We start from the raw sequence: 23300 nt of genomic DNA, 5'->3' as shown, positions 1-23300 counted from the left end.
ACCACAAAGGCATAAATAACTTCCATAAAACAGCTGCTTTAAATTAAACACAGCCTAAGGAACATCAGATGACTGACTCTATGTGCCTTTTCATGCTTCTTTGTCCCATTTACTCCTGGCATATGACACTGAGTTTCTACATTTGCTTTAAGACCTAAAGCAAAGCCTCTTAACATTGAATGTGGGTTGTTGCTCCCTCTGCTTTTATTCTAGCTATCAAGTCTATGTCTGTCTAATATCTTGAAACAGCATTGGAAGGCTGTTATATACTGTTCATTGAATGTATCATTTTATTTCTACAGAAGGCTCAAAATTTAGTAAAATTCCAAATCTTTTGAAACTTGAGGCTATCTCCCAAAGTCCATCATTTCTAAAAGTGAAAAAGTAAAATCCAGTGCCCTGATCATGAAAATTTTCAAATGTACACAAAAATAGAGTAATATGAACTTTCATATGTCTATCATCCAGCTTCAGTAATTCTTATCAAGATTTTGCCACACCTACCTTATCCGTCATCCTTCTTCTTTTTCCCTTTGTTGAATTATTTTAGTCTTTGTGCAATTCTTAGCATTTTCGAATCTGTGACTTGCTGTCTTTAGTTTTGAAAATGTTCCACCATTACAGCTATATGTATGTATGTATGTATGTATGTATATATGTATATGTATGTGTACGTATATATGTGTGTGTATATATATGTATGTATAAATATGTGTAGATATAGATATGGATATAGATATAGCTTCTGCCCCATTCTCTCCCTTTTCTCATTTGAGATTCCGGTTGACACATATGAGACCTCTGCTCCTGTTTCTTTCCGTTCCATTGTCTCTGTGTCTTTTGATGGATATGTTCATTTGACCTTCCTTGCAGTTCACTAATTCTTTCCTCAGCTCTGACTAATCTCATGTTAAGCTGTTAAGTTCTTAATTTTAGTTTTCTATTTTTCAGTTCTAAAATTTCCACTGGTTATTTTTTACATAATTTCTGATTTTCTGCTAAAATTCTTACATATTATTTAAGTTCTCAAACATATTTATGAGCTATTTTAAAGTCTGTGTACAAGAACCTTACTATTTCCGTACCTGTAGGTCTGTCTCACTGTCTATATTGTTTCTCTTGGTTTTCAGAGACTTCTTGTCTTTTTGTATGCCGGGTTATAATTTTACCAAATGCAGAACATTATACAGAAAATTTGAGATAAGCTGAGGCTGAGGATGATGTTATCTCCCTCAGACATGTTTACTTTTGCTTCTGGGAATCAGGATAGAAAGAGATCATACCTTAATCCAATGAGGATTTGAAGTGATTCATTCTTTGTAATGGCTGCTTTATTTCTAATTTACTGTACTATGCCTAGATAGATAGTAGTCCTCTGGTGGTCAGAATCGAAAGCCAGGGATGTTTACTAGAGCTCCTTGTTATCATCGTGGATCCCTGAATTGCAGTTTCTGTGTCTCCTTTTCTATGAGACTGCCAAAAACATTGCTCAGCTGGTGAGCCTGTCTGTCTCTACTCTAAGATCATCAAAGGGAAAAGTACCAATGAATACAAGGTTCACCCTCCATTCTTTCCATGATCTTGACTTTTCAAGATCTTGCTGCCTCGGTGGCTCCTTGATACCTTCAAACAGATTCTTAAAAATACTTTTTTGTCTATGTTTTCTTGTTTACAGCATTTCCTGTTTTCAGCAGCAGATAAGCTGCTTGGTCTGAAATAAGCTACTCCACCGTTGTTGGAAGCTGAAAATCTGCTGAAGATACAGTTGGCCCTCCAAATTCATGCCTTCTGCATTGAGTGATCTGTGCTGGATTGAATTGGATGCAGAACATGTGGATATGCAGGGCCAACTGTGTTTTTGATCTGCAGTTAGTGGAACCTGCAGATGCTGAACCTCGGGATTTATAACCCAGGGATACCATGGGCTGACTGTAAGAGACTTAAACATCCACAGATTTTGGTATTTGTGGGGATCCTGGAACTAACGTCTTGTGCACACAGAGGACTGACTATATTTAAGTGAAATCTCAGATATTAGGTCATTTAATTCATATGTACCTCAGTTTTGTTATCTCTGAAAAATGTGGACATTTTTTCTTCCATCCACAATGCCATTTCATGCTCAGATTTCCTGGATTATCCCAGAAGTATGTTTTTACAGTTGTCTTGGCTGAGTAAGGATACACAAGGTCTGCATCTCATATTTGGCTGTTACATCTCTTACATCTCTTTTAATCTACAGTATTCTTCTCCCGCTACCATCTTTTTCTTTCGATGTGGTTGACTTGTTGGAGATCCCGGGTCCAGGCTTTTGTAGAATTTCCTGTACGCCAGATTCAGCTGACTGCTTTACTTGTTCCTCTGTCCCTTGTTTTTCACATGAAATGGGATTTGACTTTGCAGGCTTGATTAGGTTCAGCTTCAGTGTGTGGGGTTCTGTTTGGTTTCACAAGGATAGTTGATAGGTAGTCAAAAATAATTCCTTCTGCATCAGATGGCACTTAGCGTCTAGTTGTCCTACTTCGGTGATGCTAAGATTGATCAGTGGATTCAGATGGTAACAAGTTAATCCACCCACTATAAAATTCTTTACCATCCTTTTATCTAATGGTTTCATCAAGTGATATTTTCTCCCTCAGTCAAATAACTCTCCAGGAGTTGCAAAATGATTTTTCTAATTCCGTCATCATTCCACATGTGTCAGCTAAAATTCATACAACTGGAGCTATTTAGTTATTCTAAAATACAATTTAAACAGGCAGGTTAAGTTCTCCTTTCAGGTTCAGTAATATGTTTTGCATCAGTTTTTAAAAAATAATTGTCTTAACTTTGTGCTGCTATACCAAAATACCATAGATGGTAATTCACAAAGAACAGAATTTTTTTTTCTCACGGTTCCGGAGGCTGGGAAGTTCAAGTCATGAAATCCAAGATGAAGGTGCCAGCAGGTTGTCTGGTGAGGGCTGCTTTCCATTTCCAAGATGATGTCTTGTTGTTACATCCTCTGGAGGGAAGGAACACTGTGTCCTTACACAGTGGAAAGCAAACAAGCTGAACACTTTGTGAAACCTGTTTTATAAGGGCTTTAATCCCATTCACAAGGGGAGGAGCCTTGATAACTAATCACCTCGTAAAGGCCTGACCTCCAAACACTACCACATTGGCCATTAAGTTTCAGCATCTGAATTTTGGAGGGAACACATTCAAATGAAAGCAGTAGCCCTGAATAACAAAGGCCTTGTCCTACCCTGTGAATGCCACAGCTGCCGTCTGTAACGGAATAATGTGATTGGTAATTGCATCACGTAGAACCAATAGAGATCAGCAACCTCAGCCAGACTAATAGAGATCCTGGCATCAGATATTTCTTCTCCATGTCCTTTTGACTTCAGATCCCAGTTGCCTGACTTTCAGCCTCCCTGTAAAATATATCAGTAAGAGCTTGGTGCTTATGGGTTTGAGTTAAAGCTGGTGTGTACATTTCCTTCTTTTCTCTGCTTGTTTAAACCCATTTCTTCTTATGCACTTATTCACCATAGAAACACCAAAAACATTTTTTTCCAATGTAGGCCAAGCATTCTGGAACATGTGATTGCTAGCATTATACCTGTGAAAGGAAAATTTATATACCCAAACAAGTAAACTGCCTTGTTTAATGATTTTGTTATGTAGTTTGCTTGTATGTTTTTGTGGAGGTGTTTCTATTTCTGAATCGTGGAGTCAGCTCAGACTCCACTGCACCCCCTTGGATCCCCAGATTCTGTTAAATCAGCTGCATAACTTTTCTTGTACCAAGTCCTTCTTTTCTGTTGATATTGCCACCATCCTACCTCAAGTCTTTTTGCCTCTAGGGTCTGTTTTCCAATCTTCATGGTTTTCTATTCTGGTGAAATATCCTCAGCCCCCTCTGGCAGTGCCTCACTGCTGGCAAGGGAAGTCCAGAGTTCCTAGCTTTGCGGGTGTGCCTCTCTGCACAGCCTGGCCTCGAGTGTACCTCCTTTCTCACTCCCCTCTTCTGCTGGCCGGACCAGCATGCTCACTGTCCTTTGGCATTCAGCTTCCCATCCCATCACCAGAGCAACCATCCATCCCTTCCCTTGTCCCAGGATCCCATCATCATCTCCAGTGGAAACCCACTCAGGCTCTGCCACTCCCCTGATCACTGTGGTCCCGGCTGCTCCCAGGGCACACATTGTGTGGTTTCACACATATTGACGGGGTTTCACCATATTGACCAGGACTGTGCCCTGGTCAGGTGGCTGTCACATGCCTTTCTGTATCATGATTTCATTTACCTCACCTGCAAACTGCATGCTAACCAAGGGCGGGGACTCACTTTGGACTTCTGCAGATTCCTTACAGGGCCGGGCCCGGAACCCGGAGTCTTGTAGGTGCACCTTCCCCTCACCTTCTCACTCAGACTCCTGCTTTAGTCCTCACAGTCCTTGGACACACCTGATTGCTACTTCACTTTGGACTCTAATCCTGGTCTTTATTTTTGACAATCCTATCAAAAAGATGACTGTCTTTTTGTCCTGTCAAGACTACTACCTCCAGGCCCTCTTCTCTCCCTATCCCTGCTCTACACCATAAAGTGGATGGGAGGCCACACGTTTGAAGAATGTCTCCCAGCAGGAGTGAGCTTGACCAGTTTTCCTTGGAGTTATACTCTAGCAAGGAATCATGATTTTTATTCTGTATGTCAGCTGGGAGGCCTCCAGAAACAAACCAGGCCCGCAATCAGCAGCCCCACAGAGCTGTGAGACTGCCCTGTAAATATTTATTTGGAAGTCCACCTGGACAAGCGCTTCCTCGTGGTCTCCCTAGTAAGCTCTACTTCATTTTGAAATATCTGAGCGACCGAGGCAGGTACCTGTCATGGCATAATGACGCACCGCTTTCTCTGCCATCATAGAACTGAAGATTGTCTTTCCTTCTGCTGACATGACAGACATCCACTTAGTGGAGTGATTATTAGTGTAAAATTACTTTTTGGCCTTTAAATTTAATGATGCCACATTCGTAGCAATAATATAACACCCCAAATCCAGGTGTGCTTTTCAAGGAAAGTGTCCAGGGCAGTTACCCCCTGATAATGGTGTCCTGCACTTACGCCTTTTGTCTGGGGATCTTAAAGTCATTTCTACACAAATAGATAATGATGTTCATTTCGTAAGGGGTGAGAGGTAAAGTGATTGACCCCTTGGCATACTGAAGAGATGAAGAAAAATCCAGGACCCAGTGTCTCCTTTGTTGTTCCCCCTTCTGCTCCCTTTTTAGCTTTTTTTTTTTTTTTTTTAAAGACAGAGTCTCGCTCTTGTTGCCCAAGCTGGAGTGCAGTGCTGCGATCTCGGCTCACTGCAACCTCCACCTCCTGGGTTCAAGCATTTCTGCCTCAGCCTCCCGAGTGGCTGGGACTACAAGCACCCACCACCACTTCCAGCTAATTTTTGTATTTTTAGTAGAGGCAGGGTTTCACTATATTGACCAGGCTGGTCTCAAACTCCTGACCTCGTGATCTGCCTGCCTCAGCCTCCCAAAGTGCTGGGACTACAGGTGTGAGCCGCCACGCCTGGCCCCTTTTCGGCTTTTTAAAAGAGGCATGCCCAGCCTTCTGTCGGTTTAAATACTTTCCTCCCAGGTACTGCTTTCTACTTTTTTAAGAGCATGAATGAAAAAAAAAAGTTTCTATATCACATTTCATGGGGGGAAGAGTTAAGATTCAGCGAGAGGGAATGGTTGGCAGATACATGTGCACTTGTCAGAGAACATACCTGTCTCTCCTGGTAAATCTGCCTCATAATAGATTACATAATCTGTTACATAATAGAGCTGAGATGGGGTTCTCTGGGTTCATGGATGAAAAGCAGTTGGAACAGTGCCTGGCACATGGCAAGCCCTGGACGAGTGATGGATTCTAGGATTATCTTAGTGATGTCTGTGGGCAGGCACCTCCGTCCCTGGAGAAGCAGCATTTAGAGTGCACCCTTGCTCGTTCTCTCTGACGGTTGGGATATGCTTCCCTTCTCCTACCCAGCCAAGCCTCTCCAAATCCTCGGGAGCCAGTGTAAGTCCAGTTTCCCTGCTCCAGGAAGCCTTCCCCGGTCCAACCAACCGTCAGTCACCTCTTTGTCTTCACAATACTTGTATCATTTTCTCAGTTCAATTCAACAAACCTGAACTGAACATCTAGCGTACACTAAGTTATGCCTTACTTGGGCACTAAATCATGCTCCATCGTGTAACATTGTTCTAACTCCTGCAGGAATGTTTGTCTTGTGTCTAATGGGATGATTCAGCCTCAAGGAAAAAACTTTTTTTTTTTTTTTTTTGCAACAGGGTCTCACTCTGTCACGCAGGGTGGAGTGCAGTGGTGTGAAACTGCAGCCTCAGCCTCCACGACTCGAGTGATCCTCCCTCCTTGGCGTCCTAGGCAGCTGGGACTACAGGCATGCTCCACTACACCTGGCTCATTTTTGTTTTTTTTTTTTGTTTTTTTTTTATAGAGAAAGGGTTTTGCCATGTTACCCAGGCTGGTCTCAAACTCCTAAGCTCAAGCAATCTGCCTGCCTCGGCCTCCAAAGTGCTGGGATTACAGGTGTGAGCCATCGCACCTGGCCTGAAAAGCTCATTTAAACTGTGGTTTTGTGTGTGTATGTGTGTGTGTGTGTGTGTGTGTGTATGTGTGTGTGTGTAGGCATTTCCCCCAGAGACAATTCTGCATATGCAGCAGGGGCTCAGTTTTCTCTAAGAGTAGGGGTAGGGGGTATTGGGGCCAGAAGAGGCCAAACTGCTCATATTTGGTTAAATCCAATATGGTAAATTCTTGTTGAATTGAAATGATACAGCTCTTCACAGGGTCTGAAACAGCCCATAGCCGGAGGTGTGTGTGTCCTCTTTCTTTGGTCCATGACAACAACATATTCTATTCTGTTCTATGTGAAAGGGTCCAGTATGGATTGAGTTCCTCCTGCATGTCAGATGTCATGGAGAATGCAGATGGGGTGCCTGAAGAAAAAGCACTATAATCCAGTGAGATGATAAATAAATACACACGTGCTTATAAGAAAGATGTACGATGATGAACTCTGCAGCTGAGATTCAATCAAAGGGCTTTGTGGTTAAAAGAGGGGTGTGGTATCTAGTTGGGGGATCATGAAAACTTTATTCAACAAGTATATACTGAGAGGCAATCTTCTGTTCCAATGCTGTGCTAGTGCTAATGCTGATGCTTCATGGAAGAGCTTGGAGGAGGAGATTAGCACCTGTTCTCCCCAACCCACCCCTCCCAGATATCAACGCAGAGCTCCAAACTTTTGTTTCTCTTCTCTAGTGTTTATGAGGGAGACCTTCTAGTCCTGTCATTTTTTTCCCCTAACACAAAACACGTTCTGAGGAGCTAGAGATCGATCCTGTGTTAATTCCCCTCAGTACTGCGTTCTCCTGGGTTGCAAAGCGAATTTCCTTTCAGTAGCTCATTAACATTCACAGCTAGTGTTGGCTCCCACTTTCATAGTCTCCTGATGAAATGCTGACTGCAAAGGTGAGGGCTGCTGACACTGTTTGCCATTTGGTTTCTTCCAGGATTTTTTTCCCAGGAAGCCATCCCGTCAGAGGGGTTCAAGTGATGAAAGTTGGCAAACTGCAGCTACATCAAGGCATGTTTCCCCAAGCAATGAAGAATCTGAGACTGGTGAGTGTGCCAAGATCTCACGTAGTTCTGCCTGGCATCCTTTTTTTCTGCTGTTCCTGGGCCTCTTTGTGATTTGTTAGCAGCTCTACATATGTGTGCACGCATACACATGCATGCCCAATGTGTGCTGGTAAATGTTTAACAACCACTCTGGAAAAAACCTGCTTTGTGACATTTGCCTATTTCTGTGATGCAGGCATGCCCACCATGGCTGATTTTAAATGTAAAATCAACCTTCTTGTAAAAATAATATTAACAATTACTCTTGCCACCTGGTGCAAAGCAGCCTCAGAACACCACTGCTCCCGTGCCCTCTCCACATTTAGCAAGTTGACCTTGTTTGTGCCTCCTCCCCACTGCCCACAGAACACAGTCCATGTCCCTTGCGTGGCAAGCCCTTGACCATCTGTGTGGCAGTTCACCTTTGCAGCCTCTTCTCCCCGTCCTTCCTGTCTCCCCTTCCACCCACACAGTGATCACTGCTGCTCACCAGGACCCACTGTGACCCGGAACTTCTCACTCCTCCATCTTCACACAGCTATTTTCTCCTCTGCCTTAAATGCGCTCGCCATCACAACCCCCTGGGCTTGGCAGAACTCTGCTGATCCTTTAAGGCCCAACTCCAGTGTTACTTGGTCGTCCTACCCCTACAGCTCTCTGCCCACCCTGCCAGGAGAGCCCTTTTCACATTGCAGTAGGCATACCCGATGACCACCCCTACCCCTGCCCCCAGGAGAGTGTGAGGGCTTCGTGGTTATCTTGGCAACCAGCTCAGTGCCATGCAAGGGATCTGCAACTTAGGAAGTATTCATTATTGGGGGAAGGTGGAGGGAGGAAGGGAAGGAGGTCAGTGAATACGGTTCTGGCAATAAGTGTCAAGAAACTAAATGGGAGAACTGGTTTCGGGTTGGAATACCTTGTTAAAACACGATGGTTAGTTTCACCCGCTTAGGGAGTCTCCTCTGCCCAGAGGAGCCCAGGGCTCTCTGTTGTCTGGCCTTCCCACCTCAGCAGAACTTCCTCTCCTCTAGTCCGCCACCCTTCCAAAGGAGAGCTCACGTGCTCACCTAGCCAGGCACTGGTGGGTCGTATGGAGACCTGGCATGTGGGTATCATAGGAAACACTTGACACTTTAACAGGACCCTCTGGGCTGCCATGCCCTTGTGTGCGGAAGAGTGACGGTGGAAGGATCGGGCATCAGGGTTGCTCAGAGCGTGTCCAGGGGCCGGCTGATCCCGTGACACTGGCAGCCGCCCACATGGACCTAAGAGAAATGACAAATGCCTAAGGGATTCTTAAAAGTCAGATTCCCTAGTGCTCATTTTCGCCAAATGCTACCCATAGCGCCTTTACTTGATCTCTAAATAAAGTCAGCGTGTGGCCAACGGGAGTAACACTAGGATTTCCTGAGGGCACTCAGCTATTCTGTTCTTTTTATCGTGTCTGGCATGTTTGCCCAGGCGGGGGAAGAACACCGCACCATCTGTTGCAGCCTCAGGAAGAACTTTCCTTTTCTGGTCTTGGGGGTACTTGTCAGCCAGTCGAATCAGCGAGTTACAGAAAATCCTTATCAAGGGCCTACTGTGTGAAAGTCTTGACAGAAAAACGATATGCAGGAAGGAAATTTCCTGATGTAGGATGTGCCCAACACGGGGTCATCTGCAAGTAGATGTTCCTAAGTGATCAAACTAGACCTTTGTGTTTATATGGGACTAGAAACTATGAATACTGCTCGTACATATGTGATACTTGATCATACTTAGTCCTCGTGACAGGTGACAGCTGTGTGAGGTCAGTGGGACAGGCATTTTCATTCCTATTTGAAAAGTGAAGGCGCTCAGGTTTGGAGACATGCAAGAGCTCACCTAAAGTCACACAGAGGCAGAGCCAGGTGTATTTGTTCAATTTAATTCAACACAGTGATTAAATGCCTCTACTGCTTTGAAGAAGACTCAGGCTGGGTGCAGTGGCTCACATCTATAATCCCAGCACTTTGGGAGGCTGAGGCAAGAGGATCACCTGAGATCAGGGATTGAAGACCAGTCTGGCCAACATGGTGAAATCCCGTCTCTACAAAAATACAAAAATTAGCTGAGCATGATAACGGGTGCCTGAAATCCTAGCTACTCAGGAGGCTGAGGTGAGAGAGTCGCTTGAACCCAGGAGGCAGAGGTTACAGTGAGCCAAGATTGCACCATTGCACTCCAGCCTGGGCGACAGAGTAAAACTGTCTCAAAAAAAAAAAAAAAAAAAAAAAAAAGTCAGTATGGTGTGTACAATTTAATGGAGGAGATAGACATGTACAAGTCATCAAATCCAGGCCAGAAACCAAGGCTCTGTTCCTTTCCTCTAGACTGGGCCAGTTCAATAGACGAGGCTCTCCAGTAAGATCAGTGTGCAGAAATCCCTTAAGATCTAACCGAACCCATGATGCCAACTCAGGGAAAAATACGGGAGAGAAATCAGAGACGATTTAGATTGCTTCTTTTCCTTATGTGAAGCTTTAGTCATTGCTATTGCATGCAGAACTTCTGAAGGAGACATCGAATACCGTCAACTATAAGGACAAGCCTGAACAAACCCAGACAGACATCTTGCTATGGATTTTCAGGATAATGTGGCCTGGGCTGATGGTACTGACCATCACCAGCCCTTCAGATGACCCTCTTACTGCCTTTTACATCCCTCATGCCCAGGTCTGTTCTGCTGCCCTCATACCCTTCTGATGAGTTTGCATCACCTCTTTCAGAAGCTTCTGTTCGTAATCATGTTAGCTTTTCCTGTTCTTGGTAGCAAGGTGAAGCTCAGGCATGCACCCTGATAGATGCCAAATGAAAGGTATTCTGGGAGCAGCATCAGATTATCTGTCATGAGGCCTGGGGTTAAATGGCGGCCTTACCCAAACTTGCTGTGTGTCTCTACAAAAGTCATTGAGTCTCTTGCCAAGGTCTGATGATCAACCAAGGAGCAAACATGCACTCCTGGCAGAGCTGTAGAAACAGTGCAAGGATTTAGACTCAGTAGGTTCATGTTCCAGTCCCACCATTTGTATTAATCTCCGAATATAATTTCATTTGTAAAAGGAGGCTGATAGTTACCCCATAGAGTTGTTCTGAGGAGTAAGCGAGGCAATGCGCGAGGGTGTGCTTGCGAATCTCAAGCATTTTGAAACTATTAAAGATGGGTATTGTTGCAGGAACTCTTGTTCTGATCACTCTCCCACTAGCTGGTCTGTTCAATACTTGTGTTTGTAGTCTGGGCTACACGGTGGTTCCTCTGGTGAACAATCATGTTCTATGCCTGCTCCCCAGCAGTGTTTTGCTCCCCAAGGTGAGTGGGAATCCCTCAAGGGAACTTACATTCCTTTTGTGTCTTCTGGTGCCACCTAACATGGACACACATGCCCCCAATACAGCAAGTTCCGTTAAATACATGCTTGAATGAATGGATTTTTTTAATGGATAGAAGTCTTTAAAAGCTTCCCCCTGGCCCTGTTGTTTAGCCGTTTATGGTTAATGGACCAGATCTTCGCATGACCTTCGCTGAGCGTTTGCTAGCAGAGGGATGGCCTGAATGTATCCATCCCTAGGAAAACTCACATGACCTGTGAGTCTAGAAGCAGGCCAGTTTCTTCCTGCAGAAAGGCTTTCTTTCCTGAGCTTTCTCGGGACTCGGGTAACCTGGAGAAGGAAAAGGGAGGCTATACTCTTTGCATTTTGAAACCGATGTCATCTTCAGACGGGCACTCCTGGGATGCTCTTTCTTGTCTTAGAAGCCCTGGAAATAATGGAATGAAATCACTTGAATAAGGTTTTTGAAGACTGAGTTTGAATAGAAATCAGAGGAGCTTCAGAAACAGAAATTTGTTACAGATTCAGTTAGGCTCCAGCCTCCTCCGGGAAAGGAATCCACTTAGCCCAGCTCTGATTTGGTTTAGTCTCTTCCATTTCCACTGGGCTCAGCTGAAATTCTTGTGATTGCTGCCACAGGACAGTCCTGGGGTCCCTTCCCAGTGCTTGCCTCCTGCCCGCTCCTGTCTCTAATCTACTTTTACTTCTTTCCATTTATTTCTTAGAAGGCTTTTGTTTGCCACTAATTTGACTTCTTGGACCTCAAGGACAACCCATCTGGGCTGTCTTGTTAATCAGAGCTGGTTTTTTTCCTGTGAACCCTGCATGCTGCAGGCTCCCTCACCCTGGCCCTAGTGTAGTTGGTTTTTAGCAAAAGTCTGGTTGCAAAACTTAGACTTCTTTCCCCTCGGTATCCATTTTTTAAAAAATCTGTATTTAAACTTTTTGTATTACAATTTTTCCCTTCTCATTTAATTTTATTGAAGTATTTTACCTATTGAGCACCTTTTTAGCTTTTTCTGCATCTAAACAGGCAGCACAAGGCCGCAAGTCCTAGAGATTGCTCCTTTTATTCCTGCATCAGCTACCCTGATTTCCAGCCCCAGCAATGACTGATTTAGAGCATGCAGTTCTGTTGTTCTCATGTCTTAATCTGCTACAGTGATTCTTAACCTCTTTGATCGTGTCCCTATTTAGGAATCTGATGAGGGCCACTGACTAACCAGAGAAAGGTTAAATATACACAACCTTTTGTATATTTGGTGGGGACGGCAGCTTCAGAGGCTCCCTGAAGCCCTTCCATGGACTTAGTGTCCATGGTGTCTAGGTTAAAAAGCCCTCCTCTAAACACTTAACATCATACTTTACCGTGTGGGGAGGTGGGAGGGAAAGAGGGAGAGTAAGAAGGCGTAGAGAAAGGATGTTCCATAATTGTCACTGATACCTTCAAAGAGTTGTTTGGAAGCCCCTGGCTCTAATATTTATGAATGATTCCTACTGACCTCCAAATAGAGAATAATAGTTCCAAGAGTGTGTTTTTGAACCAAAAAAGAGAAAAGATAAGAAAATAATGGATAAAATGCAAACACAGTGATAAAGTTGTATTATGGGAAATAAGCAGAAATTTACCTACCAGGAAGTATAAGTTCAGTAGTAACAAGGAGCCAGATAGGGAACCTGAACTTGTACTCCCACCTGCCAGTAACAGGGTGCCATCACCTCATTCTCTTGCTGGGGTGATGTCAGAGAAAGCCGGCTAAAGCAGGTTGAGGTAAAATTCAGAGTTTCATAACAGAATACTCAAAATGTCTGTGCTTCAGTTAAAAATCACTCACTATGCCAAGAACCAGGAATATCTCAATCTTAATAAAAGCAATCAGTAGATGCCAATTCCAAGATAACAGAGATGTTAGAATAATCTGACAGATTTTAAAGCAGCCATGATAAAAATCCTTCATCAAGGAATTACAAACACCCTCAAAATAAATGGACAAAATAGAAAATCTCAGTTAAGAAGTAGAAACCATAAAGAAGACACAAATAGGAATTTAACAACTGATAAATATAATAATCAAAATAAACAGAAGGGAGCTCCACCACAGAACGGAGGAAACAGAGGAATGAATTGGTGAATGTGAAGATAAGACAATTGAAACTGCCCAACCTGAAAAACAGAAAAAAATACTGAAGAAAAAGTAAAATTGAACAGTGCCTCAAGGGACCTATGGATCAAGAGCAAAAGATCTTGGAGTCCCAGAAAGAGAAAAAAAAGAGGGTGAGGTGGAAAAGTGCTTGAAGAAATAATGGTGGAGGCATCCAAATTGGAAAGGAAGAAATAAAATTATCTCTGTATGCAGATGGCATGATCTCATATGGAGAAAGCTCTGAAAATTACACACACACACCAGAAAATGTTAGAACTAATAAGTGAATTAAGCAAGGTAGCAGGATACAAATCAACACACAAAAATCAGTTGTATTTCTAAATGCTAAAAATGAACAATTCAAAAACAAAATTAAGAGAATAATGCTATTTGCAATTACACAAAACCGAATAACTGAGTAAGTTATTATCTGAGAATAAATAAAGTTATTCTCCATGAAGAAGGCATAAATAAGGAGAATGACATCTCATGTTCATAGGTTGGAAGACTTAGTATTATTAAGATGTCAATATTACCCAAAATAATCTTCAGATTCAATGCAATTTCTATCAAAATCCCAATGGCTTTTTTGGGGAAGAAATAGAAAAATACATCTTGAAATATATATGGAACCTCAAGGAATCCCAAATAGCCAAAAGCAGTCTTGAAAAAGAACAAATATGCAGAACTCGCAGTTCTTGATTTTAAAATTTACGAGAAAGCTACAGTAGTCAAAACAGAGTGATACTGGAATAGATGGACATATAGACCAATGGAATAGAATAGAGAGCCCAGAAATAAACCCTCGCATATATGGTCAAATGATTTTCAACATGGATGCCAAGACCACTCAATGGAAAAATGACAGTCTCTTCAACAAATAGTGTTGGAGAAGCTGCATATCCACATGCAAAAGAATAAAGTTGGACCCTTAACTAACACCATATAAAGTAACTCAAAATGGATCAAAGACCTAAACATAAGAGCAAAAGCTTCTACTAGACTCTTAGAAGAACACATTAAGGAAAAAGCCTCATGACATTGGACATAGTGATGATTTCTTGGATATGACACCAAAGGTACAGGTAACAAAAGAAAGTATAAACAAATTGGACTTCACCAAAATTAAACACTTTTGGGCATCGAAAGATACCATCAACAGAATAAAAAGCAACCCATAGAATAGGATATATACATACAATGGAATATTATTCAACCTTAAAAAGGAGTAAAATTATGACACATGCTACACATAAATGAACCTTGAAGGCATTATGCTAAGTGATGGAAGCCTGACAGAAAAGAACAAATATCATATTATTCCACTTATATGAGGTACCTAGAATAGTCAAATACCTACAGACAGAAGTAGAACAGTGGTTACCAGAGTGTGAAGGGAGGAGGGGATGGGAAGCTATTGTTTAATGGGTACACAGTTTCAGTACAGGATGATGCAGAAGTTATGGATATATGGATAGTAGTAATGGTTGCACAACAATGTGAATGTACTTAATGCTACGCAAGAGTTAAAAATAGTTAAAATGGTAACTATTAGTGTTTTGTTTACTTTACCACATTGTTTTTTAAAAAAATTAATAGTGGAAAACTTTCCAAATTTGGCAGGCGACATAAACCTGTAGATTCAAGAAGCTAAGCAAACCCCAAACAGTGTAAACCGAAAGTAGTTCACACCAAGACTGTGGATCATACTCAAACTTTTGAAAACTAAAGACAGAAAAAAAAAAATAAGTCCTAAAAGCAGCAAGAGAAAAATGACAACTTACCCGTACAGGAAAAACAATTTGAATGACAGTGATTTTCTCATCAGAAACCACAGAAGCCAGATGAAAGTAGCATATTTTTTTCAAGTACTGAAAGAAAAGAACTGTTAACCCAAAGCTTGGGTTGCCCTTAGAATTTATCTTGTCCAGCAAAAAAATCCTTCAGGAATGTAGAAGAAATCAAGACATTTTCAGATGAAGGAAAACTAAAAGAACTTATCACTAGCAGACTTACTGTAAAAGAATGGCTAAAGAAGTTCTCTAAACAGAAAGAAAATGATAAAAGAAGGCTCTTAGAACATCAGGAAAGAAGAAAGAATATGGTCAGCAAAAATATGGGTAAGTAAAATGATCTTTCCTTCTCCCCTTGAGTTTTCTAGATTGTTTGATAGTTGAAGCAAAAATTATAACACTATCTGATATGATTCTAAATGTATGTAGTGGAAATATTTAGGGCAATTGTATTCCATATGGGGAAGTGGGGGAGGGTAAAATGTAAAGGGAAGGTTTCTACACTTGAGTTCAACTGGTAAAATGATGACACTAGTAAAGTATGATAAGTTATATACATATATATGTGTATATATACATATATAATATACATACATGTATATTATGTACAAGTTATATATACATATGTGTGTGTGTATATATATATATATATATATAATATATATAAATAATAAGACCTGGAGCAACCACAAAACTATATAAAATAATACACTCAAAAGCACTAGAGAATGAAATTCTAAAAAAAAGTTTAACCCACAAGAATGCAGGAAAAAGAAACAGCAAACAGAAAACAAAAAATTAAATGGTAGATTTAAGCCCTAATATATTAATAATAACATTGTAAATTATGTAAGTCTATGTGAAAGATGTAAATTGCCTAAATACACCAATTAAAAGACAGAGATTAGTAGAACAGATTTTTAACAAATGACTCCAGCATATGTTGTCTGTAAGAATTCTTTTTAAATAGAATGATGCAAATAGGTTGAAAGCAAAAGGATGGAAAAAGATACATTATAAAAACACAATCAAAAGAAAGCTGGAGTAGCAATATCAATATTAAGTAAAGTAGACTTCAGAGCAAAGAAAATGTTATGAGAGACAGAGAGGGACGTTGTATAATGAAAAAAAGGTCAGTCTACCAAAAAGACATAGCAGTACTAAATATGTATGCACCAAACAACACAGATGCAAAACATGGGAAACAAAAACTGATAGAACTGAAAGGAGAAATGAGCAAATAGACAAGCACAGCTGGGAACATCAGACCTCCTCTGTCAACAGTTGGTAGAACAACTAGACAAACTGAGCAGGGATACAAAATAATTCCATAACACCACCAACCAATGGGACCTGACATTTAGAAAACACTTCACCCAAAGATAACAGAATGCACATTTTTTAAGTAACTATAATACCAAAAGAGACCATTTTATGCCACAAAACAGATATCAGTAAACGTAAAAAGATTCAAGTTAATACAAAGTAAATTATCTGACCACAATGGAATTAAATTAGAAATCAGTAACAATATTTGGAAACAAAACCAAATCCACACCTTGTAGCTGTGTCTGGCATGGTACATTGTACAACACATTGGGACTTGGGTTGCCTTTAGAATTTATATTGTCCAGTGTCATTATTTAGCTGAGGAAACATAACTTCTTCAGAGTCTCTCAGGGTTCAATAAATATGTATGTATTGGTTGATTGATTAAACAGTGATACAACAGCCATGCTTTTTCTGGAATGGTTACTACCACTGGAAAGCACAGACCTGAGCTCACCACATCTGTAAACCCTCCTGAGGGTCCCCTGGGGCTACCTGGTTCCTCCTTCCTCTGGGCGCCCCATCACTTTGCATCTCTGTTGAACACACAGTGTTCCACTGTGATGATCTGGTGTTTACATTCTGTCCCTCTGACTATGCCAGGGCTTCTCCCAGGGCAGGGGCCAAGTTTTTTTCATTAAAGCTGCTCAGACAGTATTGAGTGAATGAATGGGTAGATGTTATCTCTAAGGAAATTCTGCCTCCCAAAAGGACAGATTCCTCCAGCGGAATATACACTTGGAGAGTTATCCAAGGTGTAGAGTGGAGTGGGGTCTCCAGGGGTGCTGCTGAGCTGAGGTGGATCAGCAAAGCCTTTGGGATTCTCTGCTGTCCTTGCAAAGGGCTTTTTGTGCCTCCAAAGCTGCTTAATGTGTTGTACCTCTTGCTTCTTGCATTTCCTCCTTTGAATGCCCCAGACCAGCTTCCTCCTCCCTGTGCCCCACCCTCTGCTTTTCTTTCTGAGATGGGCAGAATAAGAAAACCTACTTTATTTTTTCCCGTTGTGATTTGATTCCAGGGGTTCTTATCATGCATACATTTCTTTTCCCTCTGATTTTATATCCATATTTAAATCATACTTGGGAAGTCACTCACTAGATTCCTCAAGCTCATGGTAGAAACTGTTTGAGATCCTTGATAAGCTTAATATATTCATATTAAAATTAATAGGAAAAGTATATTGTTTCCAACATTATGATTTGTTTTAAATTCATTTTATTTAATATATGACCACAATTCTAAAATCACTTAAAAAAAAAACAGATATGATGAGATTGAAATCAATTCTGGGGACCCTTTCTCTATTACTGAGTTAACTGTATGCCTGTAATGTGGCAGACAATCTATGCTGCTCTTGCTTATGTGACATTTAGAGTCTGGATGTGGGTGTAGCAGGCACCCTCCTTGGAGGCTTCAAATGAGTGCTCTGTGAAAGATTATGTGCAGGCTCTTTTTAAATGCTACCATTAAGAAAAATAAAATGTAGTGGAAAGAGATAAGCTTTTCCCAACACCAGCCTGCCCCGATTTTATATTTCCTTAATCTATTTTATATGCTGCTGCAGGAAATTAAACCAAAATTGTCCTCTCTGACATGCGCATGTGTGACAGATGGGAGCAGTAGGAGAAGGGGGACACAGAGCTACTTGAAACACTTGCTCTGGTTTGTCAGAAATTTATCGTAACTTTTTGGGGGGATGGTAATGTGAGGGGAAGCCCTTCTCATCTTCCTGCTGTGCTGAAGGGCTGTGCCTACGGCCACACAGGGCCCTCTCCGTACGTCGCTGAGGACTGTCTGCCCCAGCTCACCCATAGGCCCAGGTGATGTTCAAGACAAGGACCAGATGTCCTCATCACCAGGTGTGAATTGCAGCTTCCTGCTGACCTGTGTCACGCCATTCATCCATGCACACTCCCGCACACACAGTCACTAACATATTTTGCACATTACTGAATCCTACTTCTTTCTTTTCTTTTTTCTCTCCCTTTCTCATCTACATCTGCCCATCACTCAGAGAAAAGTACAGTGTTTGCTTGTTAATTAATCAAATCTATATTGAGTTTTACTTTCTAGACAGATGATGTAGTTTTTTTTTTTTTTTTCATTCGCTTCAGATTAGTTCTCTGCCCCTACCCATACCCATTTCCTCTCTGTTTCTAGCCACCCTATGGACAAGATCCTTTAAACTTAGTATCTCGGACTCTACACACACATTTCTGAGGGTTGCCCCTACTCCCCTTTGCTACTGATGATGCATTCAGCATCAAGTAAGAGAACGCAGAACATGACCAGCAGCATCTTGACAAGGAAGGCACCTGTTTCCCCTCAGGGTATCTCAGCAGCCACGTCCAGGAGAGCCTCTGCTCCTCTCCTTGGTCACTGTAGTCTGTTCACAGGGGGAGGCTGCACAATGCAGTCATGGAATGGACACACTGGGTTGAGTCCTGAGAGCTGAGAGGTCATCCTTAGTCTAACTCTCGAGCCAGGTGACCTCAGGAAGCACTTCCTTCCATAACATGAGGGTATTCGACTAGATGATCCTTCTGGTCTTTCCTCAAGGAAGGAGGCTGTGAGATGTGGATGTGAAGCTGGAGGAAGGCCAGGAAATTCCCCCTTCCTGGCTGTGGCTGTAATTCCAGAATGGCTGAAGAACTGGAAGTAGTTACCCTACTGTGGGATGGGCAGGTCTGCCCCTTCCATGAACAGGAATATACTGGATCAGTGGCAATTAACTTTGGACTTTGAGGAGTAGACCTTACTCTTAAAGCTGCAAAAGAGGAGAAAGTGAAACTCACCACTGGAACTGGAAGCAAAGAGCGAGGAAGGAAGACTGGAGCCTGTAGTACGTTCAAAAGCATGCCAATGAACCTACGTTTTCCAAGTGAGAAGAAGATGGCTTTGTCATTTAGCCTCTGAGTCAAGTCAGAGAGAAGCACAGATCATTCTTCAGATGGGGAACCTGGAGAATGTAGCCAGGAGGGCAAAAAAGAGGCTGGCCTGGAAATTCTGAGCAACAAGGCCAGGCCCTCAACCAGCCGAGGGCCTCTGTGAGGGCAGGGAGGGAGGCGAGGCTGAGCAGGTTAGGCCTGGCCTTTTTCAGGATGGGGGTTATGTCCCTCTCTACAAAGATCTTTCCGGGCAGTGATTCTGCCCCATTCATCTTCCTTTGCCAGATCACAAGCACTCTGGCTCTTTGTTGAGTAAAAGGGAAGAGAACATCTAAGAGTGCTTTCAAGTAAGAGAATTTCCCATGAAGGCGTCTGATCTGAGAAACCTTCTCTTTCCGCAATCGTGCTGTCACACAGGTCTCTGCCTCAGACCTCAAGATGTCCACAGCAGCGGAGGATCCAGGGCTGTGTGGAGAAAAGAGAATAAAACATGAGGCATGTGCTCCATGAATGGCATCAAACATTTGTTTTTAATCCTCTGCCCAGAGGAATCTCATAGAGCGAGGCTGCCTGCAAGGTGGGGGCTGGTCCCAACTCCTCCCCTGCACTCGGACAGCCCCCTGCCTGGGGATTTGCTGGCAGGTGCTGTGCACCCACAGAGCAGACTTGCTCGCGTGAATAGGAAGTGAACTCCCACCGCCAGCATCTCAGCTCCAGTCACCTTCTGGGCTTTGCAGCTGGAGTGTCACAGGGTGAGGGGCCAGACTGCCAGTGCGGGGTCACAACTAGACTCAGAACAGAGCTGTCTTCCAGGCTGAGAGGCCAGGGTCTGAGGCGCTGGCCCTTTCTTTCTCTCTCTCTCTCTCCTCTCTCTCTCTCTCTCTGTGTCTCTCTTTCTCTTTCTCTCTCTCTCTCTCTCTCTCTCAGCAGCAAATCTAGACCCCCTCTGTCTGCCTGTTTTCCTTCCAGCCTAAAGGGAACATTCAAGAGGTGAAAAAAGAAGCCAGAAACAGAGGTTGAAAGTACCCATCCCCCTGAAAAGCTTTGTTTCTCGAAGCTTCAGCGTTTTTCCAACGTAGAATGGAAAGTTTTCCTGCATGCAGAATTGCAAAATGCAGGCGTCTCACCACATGACCACCAAGGTCTAAAATCTCTGTGGTTTTCAAGATGTTCATGCTCAAGATTTCCACCCCTAGGAATTGCTCTTAAATATCCAAGAAAGGCAAAAAATATATTCTGGAAGATCTGCATCATATCATAATAAACAATTGGAAGTGATCTAAATTTCCAGATGTAGCTTAGTAAATAATGGTTTATAAACATGATGGCATTCATTATATACAACTATTAAAATGGTAATTGTGCTGGCTATAAATTAACATTGAATCATGAGTAGTTGCTGTTATTTGTTGAGAGTTTGCTGTCTCAGTTGTTTTCAACCTTGAGGACATGTTGGAATCTCCTGGGGCCTAGGCCTCATTCCTGGAGAGCAGGCTTCAGCTGTTGATGGGCAGGGTCTGGCCCTGGGTGTCTCATTTGAAGCTCTCTGCTTGATCCTACTGTGTAGCTAAGGCTGAGAGCCTCAGTGCCACTTCCTGGTACTTTGGGTGCATAACAGCCACCAGAGTCATCTCTTTACAAGTCCCCTGGGCACATTTACATCAAATGCAGTGGTTCTGGGGTCCCTCCCTTCTCCCCAGTCCACCCCACCCCCCATCTGGGCAGGGCAGGATAATATTGCTTATCTCTTATTTATTACAAAAATATTTTCAAGGATACTCTGGTTGTTTGTTGTTCCATAACCATCCCAAAACTTAATGGAGTAAACAACAGCAAAATTCTCGCACAAATTCTATGTGTCAGGAATTGGCATACAGCATAAGAATGGCTTTCTGCTTTTCTACAATGTCTGGTGTTTCATCTGGGAAGACAGATCTGGCAGTCTCAGCTGGGTGCTGGAGTTGTCTGAAGGTTTATTTATGTACATGTCTGGTGCCTTGTCTAGAATGACTTGAAAGATGAGCTTGGCTAAGACTGCCAGCCAGAGTGCCTGTACACGGCCTCCCTCTGTGTGGCTTGGGCTTCCTTACAGCATGGAGTCTCTTGGTTCTGGGAGCAAACATACTGACCAGTAAACAACACAGAGGCCTTTTTGACCTAGTCTCACAAGTCAGTCGCTTTACTTCTATTATACTGTATTATCGAAGTAGTCATAAGCCCACACAGATTTCAGAAATATTTTGGAGATACAGTTGACAAGATTTAGTAATGGACCAAATATGGGGAGTGAAGGAGAGGATTGTCGAAATGCCAATGCTATAATATGATATGAAAAAAATGTGAGAATACATGTATATAATAATCCCAGTGCATATAGATGAGAATTGAATGGAGTGTGCAATAAAGAAAAATTTTAAGGTGGTAGCAGCATGGTCTTTCATATGACTCAATCATTTTGGTAACTCTTCTTATCCCTGTGACTACCCACCAAACCTGTGCACTGACAGTCTTGGAAGATCATGGATTGTCACTGGGCCCCAGCATGACTTGAATAGTGAGTCTGCTTTCCAAATTCCACATTCAGAAATCACCCTTGTCAGGTGACTTTCCAGCTGGGAGAACCACAGTGCTGTGAGCCTGTTAAAGACTGTTCACCCTGTAAACCTATGGGGTTCACCAGGCCCCTGGCATCATGGGGTAAAGGTGGGGAATGGCCTGAGCTCACCTATTTTGGGGTCTAATCTCTCTTCCGTCCTTTCTCTTTAGGCTTTTGATATTATGAGAGTGACACATGGCAGAGAACACAGCCTGATTGAAGATTTGATTCTACTTTTAGAAGAATGCGACGCCAACATCAGAGCATCCTAAGGGAATGCAGTCAGAGGGAGAGATGGCGTGTGTCTTTGTTGAATGCCTTATTGAGGTCACACACTCTATGCTTTGTTAGCTGTGTGAACCTCTCCTATTGGAAATTCCGTTTTGTGTTTGTGTAGGTAAATAAAGGCAGACATGGTTTGCAAACCACAAGAATCATTAGTTGTAGAGAAGCACGATTATAATAAATTCAAAACATTTGGTTGAGGATGCCATCTGGTAATTGTCTTATTTGCTTACTCATTGGTGATTTTAATGTTTAAAATACCAACATTCAAGACAGAAAATCGTATTAAAAGCATGACAAAGTAAGCTATAACTTTCTCTTTGGATATATGTAGGGATAATTAGATAAATGTCACTATTTTCACATTTGCTTCCAAGCAAAAACTTAATGTCCATTTTGGCAAGAAGCAGAATTTTGAGATGTCATCTTTTGCTCTTTGTGATAAATGATGTTTGTGTTTGTTATTTACTTCCAAATACATCTCCAGCAGAAGAAGTTTTATTCTAAATCCTAGGAAGAAGCCATTTTAGATATTATTAGAAAAGGATAGGGGTCTTAATGCCAAAAACTAGTTTTTCAAATGTCTCACAGCTCTTGTGTAAACCTTTCTCATCAGCATTTTATAACTCCTTGTGTATGTCTTTTTTTTTCCTTGAAATCTTTTCTGTAAATACCCAAATGTGTGGTTCAGCATGTGAGCGTGGTATGCAGAGTGTAAAGCTCCCTTATCCTGCAGCAAGCAAGGTTCTCGCATCCCAGCTCAAATCAGACTTGCTTGCTTGCTTTTTCCTCTTTATTATTTCCTAATTCTTTGGTCTGTTTTTCTGCCTTTCTGCTTTAGACAAATACAGAAAACCTTTTCTTTTCCACTTCTAAAAACGTGAATTCTCTTATGGCTCAGTGATCCTGTGAGCAGTGCAGTCCCTCACGCTTAGATGACACTGGTGGTAACTGAAGACCTTGGATTCCTAGAGCTGGAAGGATTCTTAGAGACCATGCAATCATCCACACTTTGTTTCACAAGCAAGGAAATGGGCGGTGGCAGAATCCAGAGCAGCAACCCACATTCCTGAGTCCCACTCAGGAGCCCTCCCCATCTTTCACGGAGGGTGCCGGTGCCGCGAGTCCTCTGACCAGGCACTGTTAGAATGGCACATGGATGTCTGATGGAGCTTGAAGGAGCCAACATTACTTCTGCAACAGAGAAAGCTGATGACTTGA

The 23300-nt window shown here is 42.3% G+C and overlaps 1 protein-coding gene across 5 annotated transcripts in view; it reads left to right on the top strand.

The window, feature by feature from the left end:
• The window catches only part of SMYD3 (SET and MYND domain containing 3), a 745729-nt gene extending 723447 nt beyond the window's left edge, over positions 1-22282 (top strand). For all 5 annotated transcript variants that reach the window (XM_055234699.2, XM_055234700.2, XM_063613546.1 and 2 more), the window contains 2 exons: positions 7585-7693; positions 21965-22282. In XM_055234699.2, coding sequence (XP_055090674.1) covers positions 7585-7693; positions 21965-22066 — 211 coding nt within the window. In that variant the 3' untranslated portion in view covers positions 22067-22282. The remainder of the gene's footprint in view (positions 1-7584; positions 7694-21964) is intronic.
• Positions 22283-23300: the final 1018 nt, after the last annotated feature.

The sequence above is a fragment of the Symphalangus syndactylus genome, chromosome 19, assembly GCF_028878055.3.
Source record: "Symphalangus syndactylus isolate Jambi chromosome 19, NHGRI_mSymSyn1-v2.1_pri, whole genome shotgun sequence".
In the NCBI taxonomy this organism is placed as follows: Eukaryota; Metazoa; Chordata; class Mammalia; order Primates; family Hylobatidae; genus Symphalangus; species Symphalangus syndactylus.
The sequence above is the reverse complement of the archived record's forward strand: the minus strand, read 5'-3'. Positions and strand labels throughout refer to the sequence as shown.